Here is an 18,627-nt window from a genome sequence, read left to right on the forward strand (position 1 = left end):
CCACTTTAATCTGCTTTCCTATATTCTAATTAATATTTTCTGTAATTATATTACATTTATATAATAATTATATATATTCTATAATTATTACAAATAATTATTTAAATTAATTTTTCTCTATATTCTAATTAGCTGCTAAAGTCCAGCTCTGACAGGGCATGGATCACCTTTTTATTATACAGAGCACACCTGGATTTTTAGACTATCTTGTGAGCAGCAGCTGTGCTAAAGTCTTTCTATAACTTACAACTAAACACAATCTCCCACATAATTATATACTCCTGCAGATTGTGCTGTAACACACATGACATATTTGTTACCACATAACCATTTATTAGATTTTTTTAAAATGACATTACAAAGGACCTAAGGCTGGTATTACAAGTGTATATGGATACATTTCTCATGTTCACAAAATTCCCCCATTACTATGAGCTTTTATTACAGTGAGTTTAGAAAAATGACCTGTCATATTGCCTTCACAGCACTCAAGTGCTTAATTTGGTGGCATTTAAGGAGCAGCTGAAGTGTGGTCCACCTGCAACTGCTGCCTGCCACTAGTGCTTGCTGAAATTTGCATTTGAAGCTGGAGGAGCATTGCAGTGATTGTCAGGAATAGCTGACATTGGTCATTTTTCTTCACAAGTGAGACCATACAGGCTCTCCCAAACACACCTTCCATGGCTAAAATGTAATAAATACATACTCCAGGCCCAAAGATGTGGGTATGATTAGAAAAGCAAACCAAAAAAATCAATTATTTTGAAGTTGTTTTTCTGAGAGAAGCAAGGCTGTAAAAATCCACCTGGCTTCTCTCCCTTTTTGTTCCTCATGCATCACTGCTTTGCTAGCAAACTGTTGTGTCCCACGAGGCAGTGATTTCCACTGAAAACCCCACACAGACATTCCCACAACAGAGACATCCCTGCTCTGTCCAGCACCAATCCCAGTTATTGACCACAGGTAATGCCAGAGAGTGTTAGAAACCTTCAGTCCCACAGTGAGGTTGCTCTGTTAACAGTTCTTTGTCTGCCCAGGTGTCCCAGCCTGGGGTGGCAGTGGTTGCTCAGATGTCTTTCATGGTAAATCTGTATTTCCTTGATGCTCCAGGAACACACAGCTCACGTAACACCAGCAGCAGGAGAGATGGTTTTGACGTTCAGTGTCTCATTTCCAAAAATCACCTTTATTACATGTCTGAAAGACAACACAATCCTCAACTAGTGAGTGCCTGATGCTCAGAGCTACAATGAATGCAATTAATTAAGTTTCAATCTTGTGCTTCACTCCACAAACTCACGTAGGACAAGGCAAGATTCCCGTTTGGAGGGAGTCACTAAATGCTGAGCTATCAAACATGAAACATCTAGAAAAGTACAGGAAAGAGAAAAAAGTGACTCCACACAAAAATACATCCAGGAGTTGAGATCCATAAGATCTGTGTTTTAATAACACAACCACGTGATCCTCGTTACAAGAATTCAAAAAGTGAAATTACAGTACACAAACCAAAATAGAAACTACCCTACCCCAACTATACAATGTACATTAGGAATGCAAGCTCTGTAACAATATAAAAATGCTTTCACACACTGGAGTTGCAAAAAGCCATTCTTTAATTACAAGGATTTGTAGAAAACAAGAAAAAGTAATCTTCCATGATTTGACTTCAGTCGTTGGCAACCTGTTGGGGGAAAAATAGTAAGAAAGGAGATTACTGAGAATTAAGAGAATCATGCTCATCAGAGATTTTCATTTGTGGGGTTCAGGCTAGTGGAAATGACACTGAGGGCAATGAAGCCAGTAATAATTTGTGTTTTTAACAAGGTAATACAAAAATAGACAACTTAACAAGCAAGAACGTATCTGTTCCAAACACAGCCCTACTGCAATATAGGGGCAATCAGAAAAGCTGTAAGAATATATAATATAATCGAGATTTACTGCAAGGTGAATTGTATTCCTCCAGGGAGCACGGCCCTGGGACATGGATTGCCTCATGCCCTCCCACACAGCCAGGACCTGCAGCCTGGCAGCCGTGAGGGAGTCACTGCTCCCTGCAAGCTCCCAGATAACACACAGGAGGAATTTACAGCTACTCCTCAGCAGCCCCTGGGGCTCCACCACTTCCTTGGGCAGTTCCAATCCCTGACCCCCCTTTCCACAGGGAAATCCCACCTATGTCCACCCTGGCCCAGCCTGAGGTTGTTCCCTCTCCTCCTGTTGTCCCTGGGAGCAGAGCCTGACCCCCTGGCTGCTCCCTTCTGTCAGGAGCTGTGCAGAGCCAGCAGGGCCCCCCTGAGCCTCCTTTCCTCCAGGCTGAAACCCCTCAGCAGCTCCTGATGCTCCATTCCCTTCCCTGGCCTTTCTCTCTCCCTCTCCAGCACAATTCCCTTCTGCACCACTCCCAGAGAAGCTCCCCAAAGCAAGGAGAAGGTCCCCAAAGCAAGAAGACGGTCCCCAAAGCAAGGAGAAGGTCCCCAAAGCACAGCAAGGAGCAGCTCCCAAAGTAAAGCAAGGAGCATCTCCCTCTGTGCTACAGGCAGCAATCCAAACACCCAGGGATTTTCTCCAAGGCCAGGAAGGCAGTTTACTTTAGCCCTTGTTGGAAGCTGGGGTCTTGTTCTCCCCCTCCAGCTCCTCCACGCCTGCCTGCATCATGAGGTCGGCGATGTTGCGCTCCAGGTCGTCGATGCGGCAGCTCATGTCATCGACTGCAGGGGGGGTCAAGGGCAGCAGTGGGGAGCAGAGCCCCTCCAGCCCACCCTGCTCCCAATCCACCCTGCTCCCAGCCCAGCCTGTCCCAGCCCAGCCCAGCCCTGGGCACTGCCGGGGTCTCAGCGCCCTCACAGTGACCATTCCTTCCCCAAACCCCACCTCACCCTGCTCTCCTCCAGCCTGAACCCATCCCTGGGCTGTCCTCTCACCCCAGGCTGTTGTGAACACTCCCATTCCACCTTTCCTGTGGGCTCCCTTCAGCCACAATTACACCACCCTGAATCTTCTGTTGCCAGGTGAACAACCCCAGCTCTCCCTCGAGCCTTTCCTCCATCCCTCTGACCACCCTGGAGCCTCCTCTGGGCTCTCTCCAGGTCCTTCCTTTCCCAGCCCAGCTCTGAAGTGACAACGTTCCTCTAACAGTGGGTAACGCTGCCTTGGTTTTTGTTTTTATCCTTACACCTTCCATCAAACACTTATGGCCACTTCAAACTTATCCTACAAACCCCAAACAGACTTTGTGACACTTGTAATCCAGATGGGGCTTGCAATCCTGCCCCCATCTGAGCTCAGAAAAGGATATTTCTTCCAATGATTTGGTCAGACATGGTTTGAAACTTGTCCTGCATTTGCTGGAGCAATGTCTGCACCTAAAGAAAAGGGATAAAAAAAGAAATGGTTTGTTTCCTCCAGAGGCTGCTACCCAACCCCATGTAAATAACTACACCGTGGGGTTTTTTAGCATAAAAAAAGCATTAAAAAGCCAGCACAGCTGTATCTATAGGTAAAAATGCTACTTAAATATATGTACAAACAGGTGAACTGACCCTTAAAGGAAACATTTGTAAGATCTATTAAATATATGAATAAACAGGTGAACTGACCCTTACAGGAAACATTTGTAAGATCTATTAAATATACGAATAAACAGGTGAACTGACCCTTATAGGAAATATCTGTCAGATCTAGAAGCCCAGCAGCCTCCATGGTCCTGTCAATCCCTGAGGGAATTCTGGGGTGCCAGAATTTTTGTTTGGGTTTGGGTTTATTTTTTTGTCTGGAACGGTTTGAAACGTAAATTTTAAGGAATTTAGAGATTTTAGAGGAGCTAAGGTTTTAGTTAGAAATAAGCCTTACTAGAGTTAAATAAAAGAAATGAGTAGGCCTTGATGAAGTTAGGAGTTAACTAATAATTGATTGCTTGTCAGCACAATGTTTAGTTAGCTGGGTTTATAATGCAGAATATAGAAACTGACAAATTGCTTTTAGAACATAAGACAATTGTGGGCCTCCTCTGTTCTGAAACCAGTTGAAGACAAGGAATGGAGTTCTACCAAGAGTTCATTTGTCATATTGGCATTGAAAAGGTAGAAAGGTCAGAATGAGGAAGATTTCATTGACTTCCTCATTTTGGGACCCCTCCCCATGAAAGGGACACCGACCCATTGCAAGGAACAAACCACACATGCTGAATGGATTTTGGAGTGATTAGCATAGGAAGCGGGGAATGGGATGTACCAAAATGATGAATATGTATTTGTATTTTGGGTATTCAATACTTGTATGGATAAAAGGGCTCTGTAATCACCTGGAAGGTGCGGTGTGGATTTGGGAGCTATCCCACACACAATAATCACACACTTTCTAACTTTAAACTGTTAGAGAGTTTTTCTCCGTCACAGCTGGATATCGCTACTAGATCAATACCCATATTGTTTTTAATAAATCAGGTTCGGGATGAAGGCACCCTCCCCTTCCCCCCCGTGCCACGGCAGCCACACCTCCCGCGGGGCAGGAGCCCCAAGCCCATCCAGGAAGGGTTTTCTCCCCTCTCCCGGTCCCCTGGGCTCACCACGGCCGTCAGGTCCTGGACGCTCTTGGGGTCGGTCTCGGCCATGGTGATCGGCGGCGGCTCCACTTCCGGGCCGCGCCCGCCGCTTCCGCCGGAAGTCGCCGAGTGCCGCCCCGCGGCCTGCTGGGAAATGTAGTCCTTGGCACAGCCCCCGGTAGTCCGCAGAGCCCGCGCGTCTCTTAAAGATTTTCGGTGTTTCTGCATTTCTGCTCAGAGTTGCGTAGTGTTCTTCTCAATTAGCTTTCTGTCTTCTACTGATTATTGGTTTATTCTCATTAATTAGCCTTCAGTCTTCTACTGGTTATTGGTATATTCTCTAATTAGTCAGCCTTCTTCTTCTACTGGTTATTGGTATATTCTCTTATTAATTAGCCTTCTGTCCTCTACTGGTTCTTGGTATATTTTCTTATTAATCAGCTTTCTGTCTTCTACTGATTATTGGTATATTTTCTTATCAATTAGCTTTCTGTCTTCTACTGGTTATTGGTTTATTCTCATTAATTAGCCTTCTTTCTTCTACTGGTTATTGGTATATTTTCTTATCAATTATCTCTCTGTCTTCTACTGATTATTGGTATATTCTCTTATTAATTAGCCTTCTGTCTCCTACTGATTATTGGTATATTTTCTTATCAATTATCTTTCTGTCTTCTACTGCTTTTTGATATATTCTCTTATGAATTAGCTTTCTATCTTCCACTGGTTATTGGTATATTCTCTTATCTATTATCTTTCTGTCTTCCACTGATTAATTGTATATTCTCTTATTAATCAGCTTTCTTTCTTCTACTAGTTATTGGTATATTCTCCTATTAATCAGCCTTCTGTCTCCTATTGGTTATTGGTGCATGAGCATGGTGTTAAATGTATGTATTCTATGTAAAGAGCTTCTCTGCTCTCTAAGGACTACACATTTTTGTTTGAAGGACAGCTGTTGTCCCTGTTTAATATATCTCCATGTACAGTTTGGTTCCTGAAGTCCTCATTTCTTTACACGAAGAAAAAAGAATTATTTATTTCCCAGGTGTTTTTTTTTTGTTTTTTTTTTTTTTTTTTTAATGCACGATATTGAAATGTTCCTTTAATTTATTTCTTGCTTTCTCCTGGATGAGCAGTTAAGCTTGGGTAGGTCTTATCTCTTGAATGTTAACAATCCACACAGAATTAGATGAAAATTTAAAGGATGACATTTCAGGAATATCTCTTATAAAATCCACTGGCATTTCTGCTGCTTTGAATAGACGAGGCTGGATGATTTGATTATAAATACTTCATGTGTGGAGAAGAATAGCTAATTATTCTCAGTGCTCCATTCAGATTTTTTCCCCCTCTGTTAGTGAGTTAAAAGAAGTTTGGCAAATCAATCAGGAATTTACAGCTACGGATGAAGGGCGGTTGAAATTCTTTTCCTCGTGGAAATTTGAAATGTGTCCCTCCAGTTCCAGCTCTATAAAATCAGGAGGAAGGCACCGTTTGGAGATGGCCAGAGGTGCCATCTGGAACACAAATGGACACCTGTGGATGCCAGCAGGGAAACCTGGCCAGGAAAAGGGGCACATACACTCTGAATAATGGGCAATCCCAAAGCCTTGCAAAATGTGGAAATCTGGGACCCTGGAGCAGTGCCAGCCCCTTCCTCCTCCAGCTGAATTTGGAGTTTATCTCCCCTGAGCGCCAGCAGATCAGTGCTGAGCTCTTCTGCAACCAGAGGAGAGAATAAAACCAGCATTTGTACCAGCATTTGTTTGTTCAGGGTCATGATGGCAGAGGAAAGGGTTTCCAGCTGCACATTCCAGCCTGAGCAGGGTCTGTGTGTGCCTCCCCAAATTGCTCCTTAGAACGACTTCTTCATTTTCTGCCCAAACTCTCAGCACACGAAAATCTGTAGGTGCTGTGTGAGAGGCTGTGATGCTGCCCTGCTTCCCTCAGAGCTGCCTCCTTTGAATTTAGCAGCCTCAAAAGTGATGCTGGCAGTTTCCTGTCCTTCTCCACGTGCTTAAAGAGGTTTCCATGATGGGAAAAAAAAAAAAAGTAAAAAAGAAAAAAAAAAACCCACAAAAATAAACAAAACAAAAAAAAAAACACCCAAAAAACCCAACAAAAAAACCCCCCAAAATTAAAACAAATAATAGAAATAATAGTTTCCTGACACAGTGCTTCAGCCCTAGCTCCTTTGAATTTAGCAACCTCAAAAGTGATGCTGGCAGTTTCCTGTCATTCTCCACATGCTTAAAGAGGTTTCCATGATGGGAAAAAAAAAAAAAAAAAACCACAAAAACAAACAAAACAAAACAAAAACCCCAAAAAACCCCAACAAAAACAACCCCAAAATTAAAACAAATAATAGTTTCCTGACACAGTGCTTCAGCCCAGGCTCCTTTGAATTTAGCAACCTCAAAAGTGATGCTGGCAGTTTCCTGTCATTCTCCACACGAGAACCTCATCTGCTTGATGAGGTTTCCATGATGGGAAAAAAACAACCAAACAAAAAACCCAAACAAAATTCAACCAACAATCCCCCAAAAAAATAAAACAAATAATAGTTTCCTGACACAGTGTTAGGAAAATGCTGTAGTGCTGTTCCCTTGCCAGATATGAAGGGCTGGTTTTATCTCCCTGATCTCTTTTCCCCTTATATCAGTGAGTGGCTAATCCTGAAAAGAACAGATTCTTTCTTTGTGTTATGAATTGTAAAAAGATGTTTGGAGCATGTGATGAATGAGAGCTACACTTGGGAGAGAACATAACTGTCCTTGGGCCTTAAAGCACTGCCTGGTTTTAGGCTGCATTGATAATACATGATTATTTCCAGTCCTGGTATACTGCCATGCTTTGGCAGTGCTTATCTGCACAGTAAAATGCACAAAAATATACAATATTAAGCCACCAAAGTGTGGGCAGGACTGCTGCTATCATCTCCTTGCATGACTGTAGTTCTGTCTAGTTCTGTGCAAATTGAAAGATCACTCAGCCACAGCCCACTGGGATGAAACACCCAGCAGGTTTAAGAAGAAATTAAATTAAACTATAACCCTAATTGCATGGCAGGAAGATTCAACACTTATAATTCTGGCTACTCTAGTTTAGAAAGGTTTTCAGTGCACCTTGAGCTGTAGAATGAATGAATGAATGAATGAAATCCTGGAAGGGATGTGGAGGTCATCTTTCATTTCCCTGCTCTGAGGCTGTACAGGCTGAAAAATTTCAGGCTCTGTATTGTTTCAAAAGTTGTATGTGCATGTATGAGTGCCAAGGGAAGGGTTAAGGTTAATAAATTATCAGTTTGCTGCTTTCAGGTGTCAAAACACACAACTTGAGCAGGGTCAGTAACACAGGCACGCCAATAAGAGACCGATGGCAACTGAGAGGAATCCCATTTGGAAAATAAATTGGAGGTGGAAAACAATCCTAGAAACAACCTGATAAATGCTTGTGAATCAACACTTGTCACTGAGTTATTTGTGATTCTGTCATTCAGTAAAGCTCCACCTCAAGCTTCTGCACTTTCCACACTCCTGATCACATTGACACGAACCTGGTGCAGGATAATGACAGATTCTGCTGCTTTAATTATCCCTTCAGACCTGCAGCAGCAGGGGCTGGGGAGATCACACAGGAGGAGACTCAGAGCACCTGGAGTTGTTGCTGAAAATAACTAAATTTACCTTGCCAGAAAAAAATAAAATCAATAAAAATCTCTTTGTTAGTTCATTTTCTGGAGTGGGGATAGGCCAGCTGAAGAAAAGGCCGGCACCAAAGAGATGCATTGGGGTGTTGATTGGGGAATGAAGTTCTCTCAGCAATTTAACCATTGCATTTTTACAATTATCAATTTGAGTAATACCACAATTACTGAGTGCCAGCATCTTAAGAAAATTAGTTAAAATGTTTTTAAAAGGGGTAAAATAGTGTCAATACAAAGGACTTGTTTCACCATTATAGTTTGTAAGTGAAAATTTATTGTAAATGCAGGTGAACATGGTGGGAAGGAATGATGATGTCTGACTCCAGTTCAGAAGGGTGAATGATTTCTTTATTATAACTATACTATAATACATTAATATACTATTTAAAGGAGATACCAAAACTACAAACCTACTTTTTCTTACTACCAAATCTGCCCTGCCTGCATTTATTCAGAGTGGGGAGCCCTGGCAATCCCTGGGGTGCTGCCTCCTGGGCTGGCTGGTGCTGGGCAGGATCCCCTGGGGCAAAACTGAGGCAGGAGCTGCCCAGCTGGCTGCTAAAGCTGCTTTTTTCTCATGCCAGAGTCCCCAAACTGGCAGAGTTCTGGTGCTTTGCCAAACTGTCTGGTGCACCAGTTAAATGCTTGTTGCAAAGTCGCATCAGAGCGCTTAAAAAAAAATCACAGTGCTCTTGTTAATTTTCTGCTCTGAATAGTTTAGGAGAGCTCAGTGGTGCTGGGACAACCCAAAAGCAATTTTGCACCATGCCTGCAGCACGCCAGAGCCAGGGCAATCCATCAGGGTGTTGCCAGCACTATTGATGTGGTCTGGGATGGAGTTTGACTTGAAAGATGAAGAGGAAATTAAGTATAACAGAGTGATAATGGAATGATCAATGCTGCTCGCTGCAGACTTGGTGCGTGCACTGAAAAGGAAGATATTCTGTCCGGTGTGTAAGTGAGGGATAAGTCTTGTCTGAAATGCAGAGCTAAGTGGAAGTCATTAGTGGGGCAGGGTTAACTCTGGGGCTTTGCAAGCAGAGCAGAGAAAACAAGAAGGATGAGGTGATGTCCCAGACTGTCTCTTTCAAGAGAGGATAAATAGTTCTGGGGTTTGTCATGAAATTCCCTTTCCTCAGTAACCACAGTTCTGTTTTCTCTCACAAACATTGAGTGTAAAGATGAGATTTGTGGAAAAGTCCTTTTCCTCTAGTATTTGAGTAGCCTGGGTTGTGAACCAGAAACTGTCGTCACAAAAGCTCTTTTTTGTTATTAAAAGTCTGATTTCCATGGAAAAAAAGCCATCAGTTTGGGACAAGGATTTTCTTTTTTTATGGGACTCTCTATAGAAGGAGTCTTCATTTAATAGGAGAAACTGTGCTGAGTATTATGGGCCTCAGAGGCATCTACCATGAAGCTTTTTGGCCATAAGTGCTCCTGAAAGCTGATCTGGGCAGGAAAACCTCTGTGTCTCACCTTGGGAATCCTCCACAGTCAGTAGGACTGGTCTCTGTGCCTGACATGGCTGCAAAATTCTCTCTGGGCAACGCCATTGGGAATTTTTGATGATGTTAATGGCTCCCACAAGGGAAAAAGAGACTTCTGAATGTCTGATTGCGTATAGGATGTGGCATTTATTATTTATGCTGCATGCTTTTGCTGCTGGTTGTTGCTAAACATCCTCATCCTCGTGGGTTCCAGTGCTTTTATAGGATATCAGGTTCTCAGGAAATCATTATGGGCTTCATTAGGAATCTCCATCTATTTCCCATCCTTCCATGCATGGAAGAGTCTCAGTGTCCCCCTAGTTTTATTTTGACTTGTTGCAAAGGCCAAGGGATGGATTTCTGCCCTCTGGACTTTTTATCACAGCCAGGGAGGTCTTTATTGACAGCATCTGATCCACCCTCTGACATGCTTTTAGCTACAGTAAAATCAGATTTTGAACCAGATAATGGGATTGCCTTATCCCAATCATATGGTTTAAAATATCTTATGGGGTCAGAATTTCATTATTTTAATCTTCCATTGACCATTACATGAACCCTTGCAATTCACTGTGGCTTTTCTACCAAACTAAATTGCATAGCAGTGGCTTGTACCAAATCTTTTTATAAAATTTTTGAAGAGTTAGTAGCTTTCTAAGACAAGATCTTCTTCTAAAATTCCGTTTCCACACAGTAAATGTTTATTTCTTAGCATTACTGGCCATTCAGATGCTGTGTCACTTTGTTTTCCATTTAATGCTAAGCTGAGTTTTTAAGCTGTTCACAGGGCAATCAGCATTTTGGCTTTACATTTGTGTAGACAAATTGCATAGAAAGTTTAATTAACTAATCATGTACCCACAGTGAGTCATAACAGCCTCGTAATTCAGAACTGCAGCAGTCTGACCATCACCAGAGTAATTCTGTTTCTGCTTTAGGGGATGCCAATCGCTGCTTTGGTGCTCTGAAATTGGCAGGTTTGGTCAAAATAGGAAGATTTGAGGCAAACAGAAGAGAATTGAATTGATATTTGGGGAATCATTTGAATATGGAAGCCAGCCACCAGTTTCAGAGATCATCAGAGGTTTAAAAGCCTGGGATGAGCAGGAATTTTTCAGAAATTAGGCATTCAGAGAGGAGCTCTCTGAGCAAGGGCATCTCATGAAGCTTTTCACCATCACAGTCCTCCTTGGGCTGTGTTTTCAACCCACTGTGAATAAATTTCAGTCCCCCAGCACACAACTGCATGGACCTTTATAATTAGTTGCATGCAAAATTAGAGTGGTTGGGGATTTTCTTCTTTTTGCTCTATTTTTGTGAAAGGTTATTTGGATGCAACCTGAGCCAAAACTCTGGAGTGTTTACTCCAGAAACGTGGATTTGGTCAAACACTTTATTTCCTATCTGCATACCCCTGATTTTGTCCATCCCTTCCCCTCTTGAAGCATCAACAGCAGTGAGTAAAAATCTCACAGAGCTGGGCTAATGATCCCTTCAAAATGAGCAGGGAATAAATTACAGCAGGAACCACGCTAGGTGGATGACATGATTTAACTGAGCTGAGTCCCTGAAGAATTAGTCTGGTGATTATGGGAAGTGTCTTTTTAAATGAGGTGATTTGAAATTAAGTCTCTTTTTCATATCTACTTAGCACAGTCTATTGTTCAGAGTCTGTGGCTCAGGTTGGTATCTGATGTTTAAAACAGCTTTGCCCAGAGTGTCTCCTGATGAGTTTAAATAATTTGAGACCCTTTCATTCTTGAATGCTACACTTGCAATAAGATTAGGCAGCAGAGTGGTTAAAAGGAGTCTTTCCATGGCTAAAAAAGATACTGCAGTATAAGTCAGAACTTCCCAAAAGAGAAAATAATTTAAAAGACTGGAAGGCTGAAATAAAAACACCTTGAGAGCCTGCCTGCTGTCCAGAGCATGATCCAGCTCCTGCAAGCTGCAGTTCCCTTTGCTTTCTGAGGATATTCCCCATGGATTCCCCCAGATCAAATGCAGCTGGTTAAAACTGTGCTGGGGAGCAGAAATGCAGTGAAAGCTTGGGTGTTGTGCTCTGTGCAGCTCACCCAGGCAAACAGGCAGCAGAGCATCAGCACTGAAATAAGAAATTTGGAATTTCAGTTCTCCAGGACTCTGCCTTTTACACTCTCCTGACAGAAATCCTTAGGGATACAGTGAAATATCCCATTTATCACAGTAAATTCAGATGGCTGGTGACATTTAGTGCTGCTATGGGTTTGGGTCATGGCTGCTACCAGGCACAGCTCTGTTCTGGCTGGGGGAGGGGGCAAAGAGCTGGATTATTCTTATTCTTATTCTTATTCTTATTCTTATTCTTATTCTTATTCTTATTCTTATTCTTATTCTTATTCTTATTCTTATTCTTATTCTTATTCTTATTCTTATTCTTATTCTTATGCTTGTTGTTATAATCATCATAATAATTATTACTATTGTTATTGTTATTGTTGTTGCTTCCTGTTGTTGTTATCTCTCAAGATAAGACCCAGAATAAGTGAACAAGGCCCAGATTTTCCAGGACCTGGGTGGACAGGAAAGTATCCATGAAAAGTGTTGTCTGCCTCTTGAATCTGAGGATGAATTCAAGATCAAGCCTTTATCGTCCTGCTTGGGTAAATCAAAATTGTCTGAGCTCTGTCAGCCATTCCAAATTGCAATTTTTTACTTCTGCAGCTGCCTGAGGCCAGCTCCTGTTTGTGCCCAAGGAGAGGAGAGAAAGCTGCAGCTACAGTGAGGAGGTAACAGGGAAATTACACTCCCCACTCCAAACATACAGAATTACCACAAACCACTGACTGCTTTTCCCTTCTGCTGCACACTTTGTGTCCAACCTGCCATGGCAATCTTGCTCTGGAGTTTGAGTCAACCTCAGCCTCTGACCTCCATCCTCTGCAGGGAGGTTTCCAGCTTGGCAGCCAGAAATCCCAACACAAATCCAGTGTCTTGAGCTCCAAGTGCTGCCTTTACAAATTGCACTTCCACTATGTAAAATAAAGCTATTTTTTTAAATATTATTATGCAATTTTTAAAATGCAATTTATTGGCAGTGGATATGATGTTTCAGTGGTGAGCTGGATGTTGCTGCCTTCCAAAGGAACAAGTCCTGCTCCATGATCCTGTGTCAGATAAGCCTGCTAATCTTCCAGAATCAGGTAGATCAGATTTAAATTCTGGGTTTAGCCATTTTAATCTGGAATGAAATGCATGCACAGAAACTGTAAATTTGTTTGTCTAGCTCAGGTTTCTCTTGTAATAAGCCTGCTTATCAGAAATAATAAATCCATGCACTGTTTTCTTCTGAAACACTGGCAAGGTATAATTATATCATGATTTATTTTACAACATCAAGACCAGGACTTGAAATATTTACTCAGGAAAAATTTAGAAACCACAGAGAGTAATCAATCATTCACAACTGGAGAGCTGAAATTCCTTCTGTGTCCATTTGGTAGAGTGAGCACAGAATAACCCTTTATTGGGACCTCTGACAGAGGCAAAGAATAAAATTCAGGCTTTTTGATTTCTAATGCCCTTTCAGGCTGAGCCTTATTAATGCACCTCATCCTGAGTAACAGTCACAAACAGCAGTCCAGGCTTTTTAATCCCAAACACACAAGGGATTAGTGAGAATAGTAACAATTTGGGGTCCAAATAACTGAGTTTTACGGCATGTTGTTGGTTTTTGTTTTATTTTTTTAATAGCCAGATCTACTCCAAAAGTTTCCAGTTGTGTAGGATTGAGTTTGGGTTTTGGTGGAGGGATGTGCCACTGATTTTTGCCTGTGATATTTCCTTCTCCAGGCCTTGCTGGGTACTCCTGATGGATTTCTGTCCTCCTGGGAGTGTTTTCAGATCCCAACCAGTCTCTGCGACTTTGGGTGCAAAGAGAAAAACTTCTTATGGCATTTAACTGTGTGGGGAGACAAAAAGTGCATTCGAAATCCTCAATGCTTCCAGGGTAAAAAAGTGCCCACCACGGAGTTGTAATGGATGGGAACCAAGTTGATTCCTGAAAGAACAATCAGTCTGCCTTGGAAAGAATTATCCCTATTTTCAAGCCTGAATTTTCAAGTAACTGTAGATCAGTATGCAGAAAATTATTTTTCGTATCTAATTTATGTTCAGTAAAAGGATCATAAAATTCTCCAGATTCTGCTTCTTCCAATTTCCAGCTGTCTCAGGAAGACTAAGAATTACCACCATAACTCAAACTCTTGATATGTGTTTAGTTATCAAAACACTTTGTTACATCACTCCAGAAGCCTTGACATTAATAGTCAATTATTCACTTCTTTATTCAAGTGAATTGTGAGCTCAGAATTAAAAAATACAATGGAATCGGTGTCAGACTAATTGATTATTTAATGAAAATTCAAATAACTGAGCAGGCAGATGACCAGAGCTGAATCACAGAATGAGGTCAGCTGCTGGGATGGAAGTCATTCCTGTTGCATAATTTCATCATTCCAGTGGGTTCTTGGGGTCTGTTTTGTAGCCTGTTAAAAATGAGATGTGGTTTTGTCACAGTTCTTGTCCCCTCAAAAGGAGCTGCACAGAGCAACCTCACACAAAGTTGATTTCAGAAGTAATTCACCAAATTTAAGGTTGGTTTTATTTATTTCAGTGGGGTTATGCTGGTTTACATCAGCTGGGGATCTAATAGCCATTTCCTTGGATTCTCCACCAATTCCTGCAAATCCAGTAGTGAATATGAACAGAACTTTCTGACTCTGTGGGTTTTGAGATGTGCTGTGGGTGGATGGATTATCAGCCCCATCCACTAAATATAGGCAGGTGCATTTTGGCCAAAACACCCTGGAAAAGGTGCTGTTGATATCTTTGATTTTGAAAGGGAACATGCACTGAAATTAAAATGTTGCAGTAGAACTGAATAGATCTACCTCCTGATTTGAGGTCTGTTAGGAAAGTTATTTTCCAATGGAAATAAACCCCAATTCTGCCATTTTATTCCGACTGCAGGAGGTATTAACCTTCCAAACTGGCTGTTTGCAAACAGGAATATCTGCTAAGTTCTGCCTCACAGCTTTTATTTTTTTTTTTTCCCTCACTCCAGAGAAACATTTCCAAATTTCCCTTCCAGCATGAGCTCTGTCATCTCACTGCAGGTCGAATGTAGTCTGTCCTTGCCTCTCTTTCCCTAAGAAATTCATTAGGGAGCCATAGAAGAACTGATAATTGGCTGTGAGGGACTTGCAGCAGATGTTAAATATTGCAGCACTGATAGTTTTGTACTTTGAGATCCGAAATGCTGGAAACCTCGTTCATTACAGAGGAATGGTTACTCTCATTTTCAGGGGCTGGCTAGAGGAATTGAGGAGATAAGTTAGCAAGTGAATATATGAGCTGATTAACAGCGATTCCTCACCAGCCTTAGGCTGGAGTATGCTGAATTTAGAGCCAGCTCAGACTCTCAGTTGTTTATGCAGCGATGCTTCAACACCAGCCTGAAACTACAAATCCAGGGGGCCTCCCCTGGGCTCCTGAGCACTGATTTGGGTCGTGTTTCTCAAGAAAAGGCACAAGTCAGGTACCGCCAGGGGGATATGCAGGGGATGGAGAGCAAAGCCAAAAACAGAGAAAAGGAACAAGGACTTTTAAGCATGTTGGAATTTGCCCGATCCCATGGAGAGAAATGTTTCACGTGCTTTATTTCAGACAAGCAATATTAACATTTTTCTCCTGCAGGTTACAGTTGGAGCCCCGGACACTGAGAATTTCAGACTTTCTGTGCTCTGACAGGCACTGACCCCCAGGAGAACACTGCATTGGCATGAGGCCATAAAAAAAATTCCAAAATGGAACGGTAGAGCTGGGATTGTGGGTGTGGAGTTTGAATAGAAGTGTGTGATACCACAGGGTGGGAAACTCAGGGTTTAAGGGTTTAAAATATAGCAATATATATAAAACAAGGTGGAGGTTTTATGTTGGAGGCTGGTCCTTCTTCTTCACCTTCTTCTCCATGGATTTGGGTGGTTTTGTGGAATTGGATAAAAAAATCCACCTTGAGGGCCACAAGTAGTTATTAAGTTAAAAGTAAAAATAATTTAGGTGTCATTTCTTAATTAGTTTATCCTTAAAAGGCCTTGAAGAGAGAGAGGTGCAGCTCCATTTTTAGTTTGTTAAAGTGCTGCCATATAATGTATGGATCTGTAGAGATAATGCAATGTAATGTAATATAGTATAATATAGTACAATATGATATAATATAATATAATTGATATGATATGATATGATATGATATGATATGATATGATATAATATAATATAATATAGTATAATATAATATAATATAATATAATATAATATAATATAATATAATATAATATAATATAATATAATATAATATAGTATAATATAATATAATATAATATAATATAATATAATATAATATAATATAATATAATATAATATAATATAATATAATATAATATAATATAATATAATATAATATAATATAATATAATATAATATAATATAATATAATATAATATAATATAATATAATATAATATAATTAATATATATCTGAATCCCAACAAGAAATACCATCTCACACGTTTCATCCTGACCTTAGCAAAGAAGAAGCAAAGGCTCCCTCAGGTTACCACAACACGGTTTGCCAGTCTGAGCTGAGTCCCAGGCTCCAGGGACAGAGAGTTTTGTGCTGCCCAGCTGACAAGGAACATGGAAATTAATGAATTCAGGAAGCCAAAGTTGGTTCTGGAGCTGAAGGGGAGCCCCAAACCCCCATCCCTGCAGCATCCCCCTCCTCACTGCATCCCTGCCAGAGCTTCCCTGGGGCACAGAGCACCCAGTGCCAGCTGCTGGGGCCAGACCTTGCCCTGGGGAAGGTCTGAGCTCCCCAGTGACCTTCCCAGCTCCCAGTCCCTCCTGCTGCAGGGACTTTGACCCTAAGAAAGGGTTAAGAGCCATTAGGATCCCTAATTTTAGCAGCTGCATCTGTTCAGCTGGGACTCTGAGCAGAACAGGGAGCCTGGGGGCAAGGGAGACGTAGCTCAGACAGGAACTGCAAATGTTTTAAAGCTTCCTTCTCTCCTGGGTGAAACCTTCCGAGGGCTGTGGTGTTTGTGCTGCTCCCATTCCAGGCTGGTCTCCTGCACTTGGGGCAGAAGCTTCTTCCTGTGCAGAGAACATTTAATGGATGTGTGCAAGAGATCTACTTAATATGTGCCATCTTTTGTTGTACAGCAGGATAACAAGCATTTCTTATTCTCTGCTATGGATATTTGTACATTCAAAGGCTATTTTAGACCATTTTCAGGACTTTTTGCATGAGTTGAGTAGGATTCTTTTTGTTGATAGCTGTCAAAAGTCCTTTAAGCACCAAAATCTCTTCACAAGGTCCAAAACCACCTTCCAAAACCTTAAACTTTTTGTAAGAGTTTCTCTGTGGTTTATGTTTCTAAGAACTGCATTTATCATTGTCACTTTTACCTGTTCATCAGTCCTGAATGCCACTGATATTGCAATAGAGAACTTGGTGGGAGATGCTGCTGAAAATGTACCAAAAATAAAAGGCAAACCTAATGCAGGATTGTGCTGGGAGGTTGGCTCTACACTCACCATCTTTCTCATATTAAAAAAAAAACCTTAGCATTTTTTTAAAATCTTGCTAAATTATCAGTTCTCACAGCATTTTGTCAGTGGTTTGCTGACACCTCTTCAAACTCTGCAAACCCCTTCAACAAAGCCTTTTCCAGTTGTGCCTGATCACTTATCAATCAGAGAGTTGCCTGGTTTATAGAAAAATTATTATTATTGTAATTATTATTATTATGTTGTTGTTTTTGTTTAAAAATTTAGAAAACCAGTGTTTCTTGATCCCTACTATTCTGTACATACAGGTTTAGAAAATGAATTATTCTGGAAGAGGTAGATGGGAAAATATTGCTGTTGGAAAAAAAAAAAGTCACCTTACCAAGCCAGCTTTGAGAACCTGGGAATCGTTTTTCCTGAAAAAGAAACAAAGCATTTCGTCCTACTTTCCTAGAGATTAGCTTTTGTTTAATCTTCCAATCTTCTGGCATCCTGAATCACTGACTACTCTAATAACAACATACTACTTAATCCTGATGAAACATGTAATGATAATTCAGCCTAAGAAACAATTGGTGCTTTACTTTTAGCTGCCAGCTAAAAGCTTAAGCTAAACTTGCTGCTTTTACACAAAAAGAAAAGAAATTTGAAGGGTTTTTTTTTCCTTTTTTTCCCAGTAAATTCTCTAATTTTATATTCCAGTTTTTTTTTTTTTTCCAGTATAGTTATTTCAGGCATCTTTATCATACATGGCCAGTTCTTATTGTGTTTTATTTTATATTCTCTTAGAGCAGACCAAAGGTCCATCCTTCAACATCAAACAAGTAAGAAAAGAAAACCTGTTAATTTTTGGAGGTCTTTATATATAAAGTTCTGATCTCACTTCACATAAATCTACATTTGTTGTCCTTGGAAGAAAATGGCTGTTCTTTAAAAATTAAAAAAAAAATGTAGAGAAAGGTCTGCAGAATGTCATTATTTTTTTTTTTGATGATATGAGGAAATGTGTTTTGAGAAAAGAAAGTTCATAATAAATCATTCTGCCTTCTTCACCTTCTGCACGGCCTGTGAGCTCCTGTGAGCTGACCCCATCCCCTCCACAGGTGAGAGAATTTCTTCTTCATATTTTCTTCACTCAGGAAAATCTGAGTAAGAGTAAACCCAGTCAGACTTTGTCATTTCAGCAGCTTCATGTGAAACAAAAATCTACAAGCCAAGCTGGGGTGATGATCAAAATCGTGTTTGCCCTGACATGACTGACTTGAATTCTCCTTTGGT

At 41.0% G+C, this 18,627-nt stretch overlaps 1 protein-coding gene across 1 annotated transcript; it reads right to left on the minus strand.

Annotated features, from left to right (window-relative positions):
- Positions 1-1,426: 1,426 nt before the first annotated feature.
- On the minus strand, positions 1,427-4,640 carry HSBP1 (heat shock factor binding protein 1). The gene is given in 4 exon segments (NM_001245242.2): positions 1,427-1,684; positions 2,595-2,714; positions 3,302-3,368; positions 4,571-4,640. Coding segments are annotated over 3 exon segments (231 nt in total). The 5' UTR covers positions 4,616-4,640; the 3' UTR covers positions 1,427-1,684; position 2,595.
- Between the last annotated feature and the right edge of the window lie 13,987 nt (positions 4,641-18,627).

The sequence above is a fragment of the Taeniopygia guttata genome, chromosome 11 (assembly GCF_048771995.1).
Source record: "Taeniopygia guttata chromosome 11, bTaeGut7.mat, whole genome shotgun sequence".
Lineage (NCBI taxonomy): Eukaryota > Metazoa > Chordata > Aves > Passeriformes > Estrildidae > Taeniopygia > Taeniopygia guttata.